Here is a 12,074-nt window from a genome sequence, read left to right as displayed (position 1 = left end):
TCTGAATCTCAGAGACCTTTACTTGATAACCTGAATAATGTGGAAAGAAAGAATGTGATATTTAAGGTGGCAAATCAGATGAAGAGGGAAAACAGGAATATCATAGGTGAGCAGTGTGAGGAATGATGAAGAAAAGATAGTGGTGAACAGTGGGAATATTAAAAACTCCTGGAGAGAGCATTATAACTGACTGTTGAATGAAGAGTTTGATTGGAACAGGGTAAGTTTGAGGCCAGCAGATCCAGTGTTTGGCCCTTGGCCTTTGATTGACATTGCTACTGTGAGCAGGGCAGTACAGTAAAACCTCACTATAACAGATTAATTGGGGCCCAAGCCATTCCGATAAAAGTAACATCCGGCCATCCCCCTGCCAACCCGGACTTTTTCCGATATATCAGACACGAGTCTGGATCACACCAACAGTTTTTAAACTGCTTTCAACATCATTGCAGTACTGTACTGTATTTTACATTCACTACTCTAATCAAATGGTATAATATATATAATAATACTGTACTGTACACTGATAAACATATCTTTTATTTGCCTTATTTTGGTGAACATAGCTATGTCAGGCAGTACGGACTGCTTCAGACTTTATCGGACTTTTTCTGATATACTGTATTGTATAAGAATTTAGTCCGGTTGCTCCTTTATTCTGATAAAAGCGAATTCCGGTCTATTGAGGTCTGTTATATCGAGGTGTTACTGTCGTTAGGATGCAGGTGGGGAAGGCAGTAGGTGTGTCTGGGTCGACTGCTGAGATGTTGAAAGCTTCAGGAGATATAAGAGTGGGGTTAGTCTCTGACTTGATAAATACGTTTATGTACGAGTGTGTAATTGTACAGTAATTGTTAATGTGTACAAAGGGAAGGGTGATGCCCTGGAAAGAGGAAATTGTAGAGGCATAAAGCTTTTGGACCAGATAATGAAGGTAATGGAAAGAGTTCTAGGATACAGTTTGAGTTCATGCCAGGCATTGGGACCACTAATGCTATATTCATTGTTCGACAGCTTCAAGAAAAATATATAGGAAAGAAAAGGAAGCTGTACTTTGTTTTTGTTGTTTTGGAGAAGGCCTTTGACAGAGTCCCTAGGGAAATGTTCCCTTTTTGTTCATCATGTTGTTTGGAGCCCTTTCATGTACCTTCAGAAATAGACTCCAGTGGGAGATGTTCTATGTTGATGATTTGGTGCTGATTGCAGAAAATGAAAGGGAGGCGGAGGAAAGACTTAGGAAGTGGAGAGATAGTATGGGGGCACAAGGGTTTCAGAGTAAATGCAGATAAAACAAGAGTAATTGTATCCAGGGCTGATGGCAGAACAGTCAAAGAAGAGAGAGAGTGGTCATGTGCAATTTGCCCCAAGGGCGTGGGAAGTAATTCTGTCTTGTGCAGTGTTTGTGATAAGTGGGTACATGAGAGATGTAATGGTATTGAAGGCAGGCTGCAAGATAAAGCTGATTTCATGTGTGCTATGTGTCGGGGAGGGCATGTGGAGATCATGAGGCGTGAAAGGATTGATCTTGCTGGTGAGTCTCTTGAGTGTGTGGAGGAGTTTTGTTATTTGGGAAACATGTTATATGCTGGAAATGGGGCTGGAGCTAGCTATGTTGTTAGAGTGAGGAGTGGTTAGAAGAAGTTCGGGGAGCTGTTGCCACTCCTTACATTGAGAGGGCTCTCCCTCTGTGCTAAGGGATCTTTGTATGCAACATGTATTAGGGGTATAATGCTGTATGGTAGTGAGACCAGGGCAGTAAAGGAATAGGATATTTGCAGGCACAAATGTACAGAAATGACAATAATTAGGTGGATGTGCAGTGCATCCCTGAGTATGAGGCCTGTGGGGGCCAGGTTTATGATGGAAAAGTTGAGAGGTAGGATGGGACTGGAGTGTATTGGTGTTGTTATCAGGAGAGGTAGATTGGGATAGTTTGGCCATGTGGAGAGGATGGGGGATGATATTTGGGTGCAGAAAGTGAGAAGTGTTAATGTCAGGGGGAGGGTTGCGAGAGGTAGACCGGAAAAGACCTGGGATGAAATCATTGAACATGGCCTCAGGGATAAGGGACTGGAAATAAGGAAGCTGCCAGAGATCAAGCAGCATGGAGAGCCACCATTAGGTGACCAAGGCCAATGCATGCAAGCATGTTGCAGCCTTTAAAAACAAAACAAAACTAAATGAAACGGTGATCATGTAGCCAAATTAAATGCCTGATGGCTTAGTGGCTTAGTATATTGGGTGGTGATCATATAACCAAATGGAATGTCTGGTGGCCTAGTAGGTTAAAGCACTCAAAGCAGATGTGGCCCATAAGGGTATGGATTGCTGATGTTTCTTGTTCACTTTAGTATTGGTGTTGTGATGAGGAGAAGTAGATTGAGTTGGTTTGGGCATGTGGAAAGGATGGGAGATGATTATTGGGTGCAGAAAATGAGAAGTGTAAACGTTAGGGGTAGGGTTGTGAGAGGTAGACTGAAAAAGACTTGGGACGAGGTCATTGAGTGTGACCTCAGGGATAAGGAACAATAAGGCAGCTGCCAGAGATTGAGCAGCATGGAGTGCCGCCATTAGGTGACCATGGCTGACGCATGCAAGCATGTTGGAGCCTTTAAAAACGAAATGATAAGACCAATCATGGAAGATAAATGCTCATTTATGCCATAAATATTAGGACTAAGTAGTCCAGTCCCACACTTCCATGCCTCTGACAGGGCAGTAAAGGATTGGATGACTGATAAAATAGAAGGGGAAGTAGGGTTGGATGATGATGATGACAATAGGCTAACAATAATTTACCATCAGAGCTGCGACCAATGCGCCAACGAATGCAGGATCTGACGGTTGACTACAATGAGAAAAAGCATTCATATGATTCTGTGGCAGCTGGGCTGGACTCAAACATGGCGAAACTCGAGCAGGAAGTTAAGGTACCATAATTGTTATTATCAGATTATAATTATGAAGTAAGCACAATAAGTCCTTGTTTAAATATTCTTTCTTACCTTCCTTGAGGAAGTTATGTTTTCAGCTAAGTTTGTTTGTCTTTCTGTTAGCACCACTATGGAACAACTATGGTATATGGAATTGCACCAGATTTGGAGTAATGATTGAGGACCATCAGAGGAATAAGTGATTAAATTTTTGGTGAGAAAAAGTAAAAAAGTCAAACTGTAAAGATGGGATTGTGCTGCCTAGGTGGAGGTTTTCACTCTTTGAGTGCTTTGTTTTGTCATTCTGCATTTTTTTTTTCTTAAGTCCACAATAGATTATAGAAAAATAATCTGCAAAAATTCCAGTACCACCTTTTAAACTGATTTCCCAGTTTCACCCAAATGACATTACTAGTTGTATGGGAAAAGTTGTGGTATTTTGCTTCACATCTCTTTATTAACCTCTTCACTCTGATGGTATGTTACTCATTTCATTGTAGCTACAGCACCTCCAGACAATTTATGCAACTTTGGGAGGAACACCTGGTTGTGAAGAGGTTAATGGAGAGCATTCTTAACCCTTTCACTACAAAAAGTCTCCCCACAGCTAAAGCAGCTTGGCTTGAGATAACAAGAATAAGATTAAAAGGATGTCACTATACTGGAGTTACGACAGTAATACTGTGTACCTCAAAGTAACTTGCATGGAGATGATAGCAAAACATCAATTTCACATACCAAAGTTGGTACGATCATAGTCATGTAAGGATTTCCTTAACCTGTGGATTGCTCAAATACTTTTTTGTATCCCACCCTGTGGTGCGCAGAAAATTAGGGGGAAATAAGTTTTTTTTTTTTTTTTTATAAACTTGATAAATATCAAGGGCATCATCTGGTGAAAAAAAAAGTAATAATAATCTCTCTCTTTCTCCATCTTCGTGTAGGGCCATACGTAAGTTTATGTAGGGGAGTAGTTTAAAAAAAAAAAATCTTGTTTATTATAAACTTGAAGATAAACATCCAGGACATCATCTGGTGAAAAGAAAAAAAATCTCTCTCTCTTTCAGTCTTTGCGTAGCACCATGCATAAGTTTGCATAGGGATCAAGTAGTAGTAGTAGTTGTTCCCTAGGCAGTCTGGCCGAACAGCCCCGAGTCCCTTAGAAAGGCCATGGCCGAGACCGGGCTTTCCCACAGAGCTCTCAAAGAGTGTATATTGTGTTGTTGGCGTAGGTGATTGTGTGCAGTGCAGTCTTCCATAATGTGCTTAATAGTATGGGGTGCTGTATTGCATCCTGGACAGGCATCAGCGACGGAGTCATCCAGCCTCTTCTGGTAGCTCAAGAGGGCTGGATGGTGCCCACATCTCAGCCTGGCCAGGTGGACCCTGTCCTCACGAGGGATATAGGATTCAGAAGGGTGGATGTCAGGAGGCTGTGCATGCAGCTGTGTGTTTTCTTTAAGTGACTGATTGGAGCGGCGAGTGATCTGAGTGTGGATGTGCTTCTGGAAGCTGGTCTGAGGTGAGCAAGGGGGAAGAGATGACTATTTGTGTATGGTATCGTGTGCTGGGTGTTGTTTTGATGTTCCTTGGTGTGGGTGGATGTGCTGCCATGTAATATAGTGGGTGTTGTGGGTTTGTGGAGGCTGCAGCAAGAAACTGGGTGCCTCTTATGTCTAGGTGTCCTTGACTTTGAGGACTTTGGTTTTTTGATGTAGGTGGTCTGTGGGTGTAGTAGCTGTGTAGCCTGTGAATATTTTTAGGGCCTTGTTCTGTATGGTCTGTAGAGTGTTGCAGTTTGTTTTGGTGAGGTTAGAAGCCCAGGCAGGGCTTGCATATCACTGAACTTATGTATTGTTTGTATACTGTGGTGGTGGTTTCTTTGTTGTGTCCGAATGTTGTATGGGCAAGTGACCTCAAAGCATTGAGTCTTGATGTTATTTTATTTTTAATGTTTGTGATGTGTTGTTTAAATGACATTGATATATTGTATGTTATACCAAGGATTTTGTGTGTGTGTGTGTGTGTGTGTGGTAGGGAAGTGTTGTTCATGGTGAGGTGTGGGATGTGCCTGTGTTCTGCTGTCCAGTTTGTGAGAAGGGTCATTGTAGATTTGGCTGGGTCTATTTTTAGCCTGTTTGTGGTGAACCTTTCGTGTAGTGTGTTGAGGTAAGGTTGAATGATGTTTGCAGCTGTGTTTGCGTTTTGGTGCATACATGTAAGTGTTGTATCATCTGCATAGGAAGCTATGTGTATCTGCGGTGTGTGGGGTGTGGGTATGTCGTGCATGTGTAGGTTAAAGAGTGTAGGGGACAAAACGGATCCTTGGGGGACGCCGTTTGTGAAGTTTCTGATGTTAGAAGACTGACCGGCAAATGTTACGTGTTCACATCTGCCTGCTAAGTAGTTTCCCAGCCATCTTTTTGTGTTATTGTGCATGTTTGTGTTGAGTATTTTGTTTGTGAGGTTGTGGCAGGGGATGGCATCAAAAGCTTTGCTAATGCTTGGTGTGATTAGGAGTGTTCTGTGTGGTGGCCTAGCTGAATTCGTGCCATCGAAAACTCTCTGTGGAAGGTCTGTACGAAGGGTGTTTGCGGAGTGTAGCGGCCTAGAGCCATGTTGTGACTGGACAAGGGGAATGTGATGTGTGACTACTTGTAGTACCAGTCGTTCAGTGACTTTAGAGGGGGTGCAGAGGAGTGTGATAGGGTGGTGTGAAGAGGGTAACCTGGGGTCTTTGTTGGGTTTAGGGATAGTGATGATAATTCCTTGCTTCCAGATGTTGGGTATTATGTTGTGTGAGTAGCTGTAGTTTGGTATGTTGGTGAGTGCTTGTATGCCTTGTGGTCCAAGGTATTTAAGGTGAATGTTGCTTATGTTCTCTGGTCCACAGGCAGATGAGTGCTTGAGGTTGTTAATGATGTGCTTCGTCTGGTTGTAAGTGAAAGGTGCGTAGTCTGGGTCTGTGGGTAACTGTCTCTTACATCTGATGATACGTCGATCTTCGGGATGGGGGTTTAGATGGCTGACTTGTGAAAAGTGATTGATGGGAGTGTTTGCTTGTTGTTTGTTTGAGGGTATGGTGTCTGTTGTTGTGATGGCAGCATGTGATTGTGTGGTGTTGCTGTTGGAAAGTGTGATACTGTTTAGTGTTTTGTTGAGTTTGCTGATGTTTGTTTTGTGGTCAAGTGTTTGGAGGTAATTTTTCCAGTTTAGTGTTTGCTGTTCTGATATTTTATTGTTTATTTGAGTGTTGAGTTCTTGTATTTGTTGTACAGTGTCTTGTGTATGGGGTGTTGGGGAGTGTCGCAGTGTGTCCCGTTGTCTGATGAGGCCTTGAATTTCTGGTGTGAAATTGGGGTTGTGTCTCTTTCTCTTGCCTCTAGGGATGTGTCTTTTCTCTGCATTTTGTATAATTGTATTGAAGGTGTGCACAGCGGTGTTGATGTTTGTGATGAGTGTAGTGTTTAGTGTTTTGAAATGTTGTTCTGTTTCAGTTACAAAGGCCTCCCAGTTGGCTTTCTTATAATTAGTGTATGTGTGTTTGTGGCCAGCTGGAGTGATTCTGGTTTTGGTAGTGATGATGATTGGGAGGTGATCAGAACCTAGGGTTTTGACCACCCTCCATGATGTAGTGGGGGCGAGGTTTGGGAAGCAGAAGGTGATGTCTGGAGATGATGGGAGGAAGAGGGCTTGGTGTGGGTTATGGGTATGTTGGTCTAGATTGTTCAGCATGAAAAGATGATCTGTCTGGGATTGTAGTACCAGCCCTCTGTCTGTGTCAGGGTTGTTGACGTGCCAGGCCGACGACTTGGCGTTGAAATCACCACCCAGGATGATGTTGGGTATGTTGGTGATATGGTGTATCTGTGTAGAGTAATTGTGTGGTACTGTGGGGAACGATTGGGGGGAATGTATGTGTTAGCGATTGTTATGTGTGATTTGCTACCAGTGCGTATTTTAACTGATTGTATTTCTCTTGTGGTGTCACGTGGGGGGAGAAGTGACTTTGTGCATGCACTGGTATCTGCAAAGTTGATGGATTTGTGTACCAGGATGATGAGTCCACCGCCACCGCCATCGGCCTGGTCTTGTCGAATGGTGATGAAGTTATGAAATGTCGGTGTTTTCTGTGCTCTGTGTAGTTTTTTTTTTTGTAAGATGGCAATGTGTATGTTCTGTTGTTTGATGAATTGTGTGAGTTCTTGTTTTTTGGTGTTTATGCCATCTGTGTTTAACTGAAGGATGTGTATGTTGTGTGTGCGATGTGTGTTGGCTGCTGCAGCACTGGGGGGAAGTGGTGTGAGTGGAGGGGAAGGGGTAGGAGGAGGTTGTGATGGAGGTAAGGGTTAAGGTGGATTAGGATGGGTTGGAATGGGAGAAGTTGGGGGACTGGATGGCGTGGGAAGGATCGGTGGGTGTGGCTGTGGAGGTGTGAAGGAAGTAGGAGTAGGATTGGTAGGGGGGTTGGTGGGTGGGGGGAAGGAGCATAAGGAGCAGGTCCAGGTGTTTGTGTAATGTTTTCTGGATGAAAGTGTTGTGCAGGTGTAATGGGTCCAGTTCTTGCAGGAATTTCACTGAACTGAACCCTTTGTCTGTCGGCTCGACCTGATAGGTTTTGAGCATGTTGAACATATGTATTTGTTGGTGGGTCCTGGTCAGTGTCTCCGGCTAGAAGAAGTCGTCGAGAAATGACGGCTTGAGAGACATTTCTCGGTGTAGAAAACACGGTGTTGTTGTGCGTGTTGTGTTGGGAGATGTGGTACTTGCCCGGGCAACCTAAGCCACTCCCAGGTACTCGAGCCCCTTGAGGGGCTGGGGGGGGTTTGTGATGGTTTAGCCCCCATGCTGTCCTCCTCTTCTCTTCAACAGCCTCTGGGGGGTAGACCCATGACGAAGACGCCACCACTCCAGGTCTGGGATCAAGTAGTTAACGGTAATGCATGGCCAGCACAGTCTGAGCTGTGGCTCGCAACATGACGCTACCCAGCCTGAGCTGTTGTTCGCAATCCACGGGTTAATTTCTACTCACTTTCCTACCCTGAACCACTTCTTGTACAATAATTGCTGTGTTTATTTTTTCTGGTTTATGTTTTTAATTCATATACCATAGCTCTCAGGTGTTACAGTTAATTACGTTCCCCTTTGTAGGACAGTTTTCTGATCCATATGGGGAGGTCAAAGGTGGGCCTTTGTGCTGCATTCCCATGTAGTGTATTAACCCATTGCCCTCATACACTTTTTAGCTGTCTGGTGGTAGAGTTACGGTGGTGCAACTGAACGTGCCCTGTAAGGATCTAATTCTGAGGGGTAGCCTAGTTGGTGTTTCTTGTGCATGTGCTGCCACTTATGGATGAACAACTGGTTACTCAACTTCATTATATAAGACTGAATTGCATTGTCCTGGACCAGTGCTCTTGACAAGGCAATAATGGATGGATGGATGAACTTCTGTAGCTTTGTGTTTTTTTTTTCTTTTTCACTTGTGCTACCACCAACAAAATTATCACCAATCACTGGCATTAATTTCATGATCTTCATTTTTCAGAGCCTTCGTGACGAAATAGTTAAGTCTGAGAGAAACTACCATCTCTTAGAAGCCGAGAAAGAGATATTATCATATAAGCAACAGCAAGCTAGTGATGAAATCAAGTTGTACCTTTCAAATGACCCACAAGATAAAAAAAAATCTCTGAGGTAAGGATTAAGGACCTGTGAATGTTCATAAAAGAGTTGTGACATGACTTAATACTCTCAGGCATGGAGTGGAAGTCATACAGTCTCAAGGTCAGAGGTTTCAAGGATGCATAAGGTGATCAGCACATCTGTTCTGATTCAGAAAACTCAGTTTTCTTCTGACATGCATTGCAGTATATACCAGTCATTAATGTTATCATCCTTTGCAGAGAACAACTGATGACTTATATCAGTGAACAAGAGAAAATGGGCCGTATTTTAAGAGAAGAACAAAAATCTGCCAAGGATCAACTGCAGTCCTCTAAGAAGCAGCTTGGAATGTGGCAAGATGTAGTCAAGTAAGTTAACTGCCTTCCATACTTTCATAGCCCCACCATCATCTACATAAAATTTTAATGTTGAAACATGGACTGGGTATGTTAAGTTATGCTAGATATACACTACAGTACAGGCACTGTCAGTTGGACTTGGATGTTGAATTTTTAGGGAGTTCACAAACTTTTTGATGAATAATATTATAACATTTCAGAGCAGTTACAAATTTTCCATTTATTGTTGTCTGTTTTATGTTTTACTGTATTGCAAAGTAGATTGAATGTTGAAATATTTTATGCACACATACCAATAATTTTGTTGACTTTACAGACTTCTCGAAGTAAAGAAGAAGTGCCTGGAAGCAGCAAGAAACGGTGGTGGCCTTGTCACCCGAAATAGTGGTGGAGAAGCTTTAGTCTTAACATAGGTAGTATACACACTGTCTGTATCTCATTATGCATATATATCAAATATTAACATATCAGTTCTAGATAACACCATTAAAGATGCAGCTTTTTATACTAAACTGTCCAGGAATAATTAATTTAAAGCTTTCATGAATTGGCCCTTTTTGTATTTTATGTAAGAAACACTTAACAGTATAATCTCACTGTTATGAAATGTCATTTCCACCAACTTTTCATGATTACAAGTTTTACCGTCCACTGAAATTAAAGGTAGTAATAACTTGTGGTCTTATGATTCCATGTCTCTGTTCTCAGTTAATGGTGACTTAACTCCATTTTTATGAAATCCTCATCACATTTGTGTTTCCACAAGAAACTTCTCTTCATCTTAGGAGAGACCCATCACATTGGTGATGGTATTAATCACAATACAGTAGGCTCTTAATCTTCGATTAATCTTACTTTGATATTTCGTACTTCAATCAGACTCGCCTGCTCGTGCAAAATTCGTGCTTCGATTTTAAAAGTCGTGCTTTGATCACTCAAGCCGGATTGCGAGCGCAAGTCAAAGCCCATCTGTTCATCTGCCATGCCACCTACCGGCCACTTGGTGAAGCTTGCCCTCATTCAAATGTTTGAAATCTTTTTAGTGATGATGGAGGCAGTGAAAACATCAACAGCAGTGGCCATGGTGATTGGGACAAGGATAAGGAAGCAGGTGTTCACTCAAGCGGGGTTGGGGTGAGTGCGAGTGATGGCAGTGAGGGTGGCAGTGGTGGCTGGCAACAGTGACTCAACCACCGCCTCAGAACCGGTCGGGACAATTCGCTGTCAAGTCAGCTCGCCATAATAACAATAACAAGACAGTTCGCCGTCATTAATGAGGACAGCTATGAGTGATGCCAGAATATAATTCAAAGGCAACTACATTGAGGAAGGAACAGTTTAATTATTGACTAAAAGTGCAACTAATAAATACTGTAATATCCAAAGCCTACTCTATCGAACATAGACTCTGATGGATCCCCCTGAAATATAGTTATTAAAGTATTGATTAATTATTAATATGTATATTTATAGAATGACTGGGAATCGTCCAGATTGCAAATTGTCCTGATGGGGAATCGTCCGTGTTTTGACGGTGAATTGACTCGGAACCCAACACTCACCACATGAGCTTCATTCTTTCTATATTAAAGTGTGTGCGGCCTGTATTTCTTGCTTTTATTGCAAATAGTAAGTAAAATATGTACTAAATACTGTATAAGCAAATATATGGCTGTGTTAAGATTTTGAGTGGGTATAAATGTATACGTAAAAGTTGATGTAGGTTTGTCGGCGACACGCCAGTCCCATTTATTATTTTTCCATAAGTTTATCAGTTCGCACTTCAATAAATCGCATTTCGATCTTTTTTTTTTTTTTTTTTCCCAAAACCGATCGAAGATCGAGAGCCTTCTGTATTATGATGGCTTTTTTTATTATATATATACTACTAAATAATTTTGCTAAACCTTTGAAATATCTCATGAACTGAAGGGTTAAATTTGTCAAGTATGAAGAAGAATTTGAAGTAATATACAGTATATGTGTACGAAAAAGAGAACAGACATTTTTTTTTAATGTGTATATATATATATATATATATATATATATATGACCACATTTCCTCAACTTAGTCCTTATATTTAGGAATAGAAAAAAAACGAATATTATGCAGTAAAATACTGTATATACCTGTATGTCATAATAGTTAACATCCTGAAGATGGCATATGTGCCCAAATTATTGAATTGCCTAATTTTTTGTTTGTTTCACTTAGATTGAGGAACCCACAGTTACACCTGTACATGATCATTTAAGCTCAGAAACATATAACTTAGATACCTGCAGAACTTAAAAAGTTAGTCCACATGATGGGCAAGGGGGAAGGACATGAGAAGACAACATGACATCCAGAGGAGAGAACTACTCAGAGGGGACTCAGTGTGAGATCATAAGAAGGTACCTGGGCATATCCGGCAAGGACTGCTGAGAACCATATACCTTAAACAGGGAAGGATATAAGTTAGAAGGCCCACCAAACCGTCCGAGTTGAGGCTTCCCAAATCTTACCCTCAGCCATATGGAATGACATAGGGTTGCCAAAAGTGCTGGCTGAAATGGGAAAGAACCAAGGTAGTATGATCAAATGAGATGACAACACATGCACAGCCAAAGCCAGGACATGACAGGGAGCAGGACTTGGGACACATCCTCTCAAGGGGAAACCAAGCATCATGCATACTCAGAGTCCGATGGGGGAGGTTGGGTAGCAAAAGAAACACACACACACACACACACACACAGACACACACACACACACACACACACACACACACACACACACACACACACACACACACACACACACACACACACACACACACACACACACACACACACACACACACACACACACACACACACACACACACACACACACACACACACACACACACACACACACACACACACACACACACACACACACACACACACACACACACACACACACACACACACACACACACACACACACACACACACACACACACACACACACACACACACACACACACACACACACACACACACACACACACACACACACACACACACACACACACACACACACCAAAGGGAGAAAAGGGACAAAAAAGAACAAAGAAAGAGAAAGAAC

General features: G+C 42.2%; 1 protein-coding gene across 1 annotated transcript in view; it reads left to right on the top strand.

Annotated features, from left to right (window-relative positions):
* Positions 1-9,372, top strand: part of LOC145403989 (intraflagellar transport protein 81 homolog) — a 49,933-nt gene extending 40,561 nt beyond the window's left edge. The window contains exons 12-15 of the mRNA XM_080275591.1: positions 2,806-2,930; positions 8,482-8,630; positions 8,840-8,968; positions 9,276-9,372. Of these exons, the coding sequence (XP_080131717.1) occupies positions 2,806-2,930; positions 8,482-8,630; positions 8,840-8,968; positions 9,276-9,372 (500 nt within the window). The remainder of the gene's footprint in view (positions 1-2,805; positions 2,931-8,481; positions 8,631-8,839; positions 8,969-9,275) is intronic.
* Positions 9,373-12,074: the final 2,702 nt, after the last annotated feature.

The sequence above is a fragment of the Coenobita brevimanus genome, chromosome 62 (genome assembly GCF_032717465.1).
Source record: "Coenobita brevimanus isolate Jiangsu-jjx chromosome 62, ASM3271746v2, whole genome shotgun sequence".
NCBI classification, from domain to species: Eukaryota; Metazoa; Arthropoda; class Malacostraca; order Decapoda; family Coenobitidae; genus Coenobita; species Coenobita brevimanus.
This window is presented reverse-complemented; position numbering and strand designations above follow the sequence as displayed.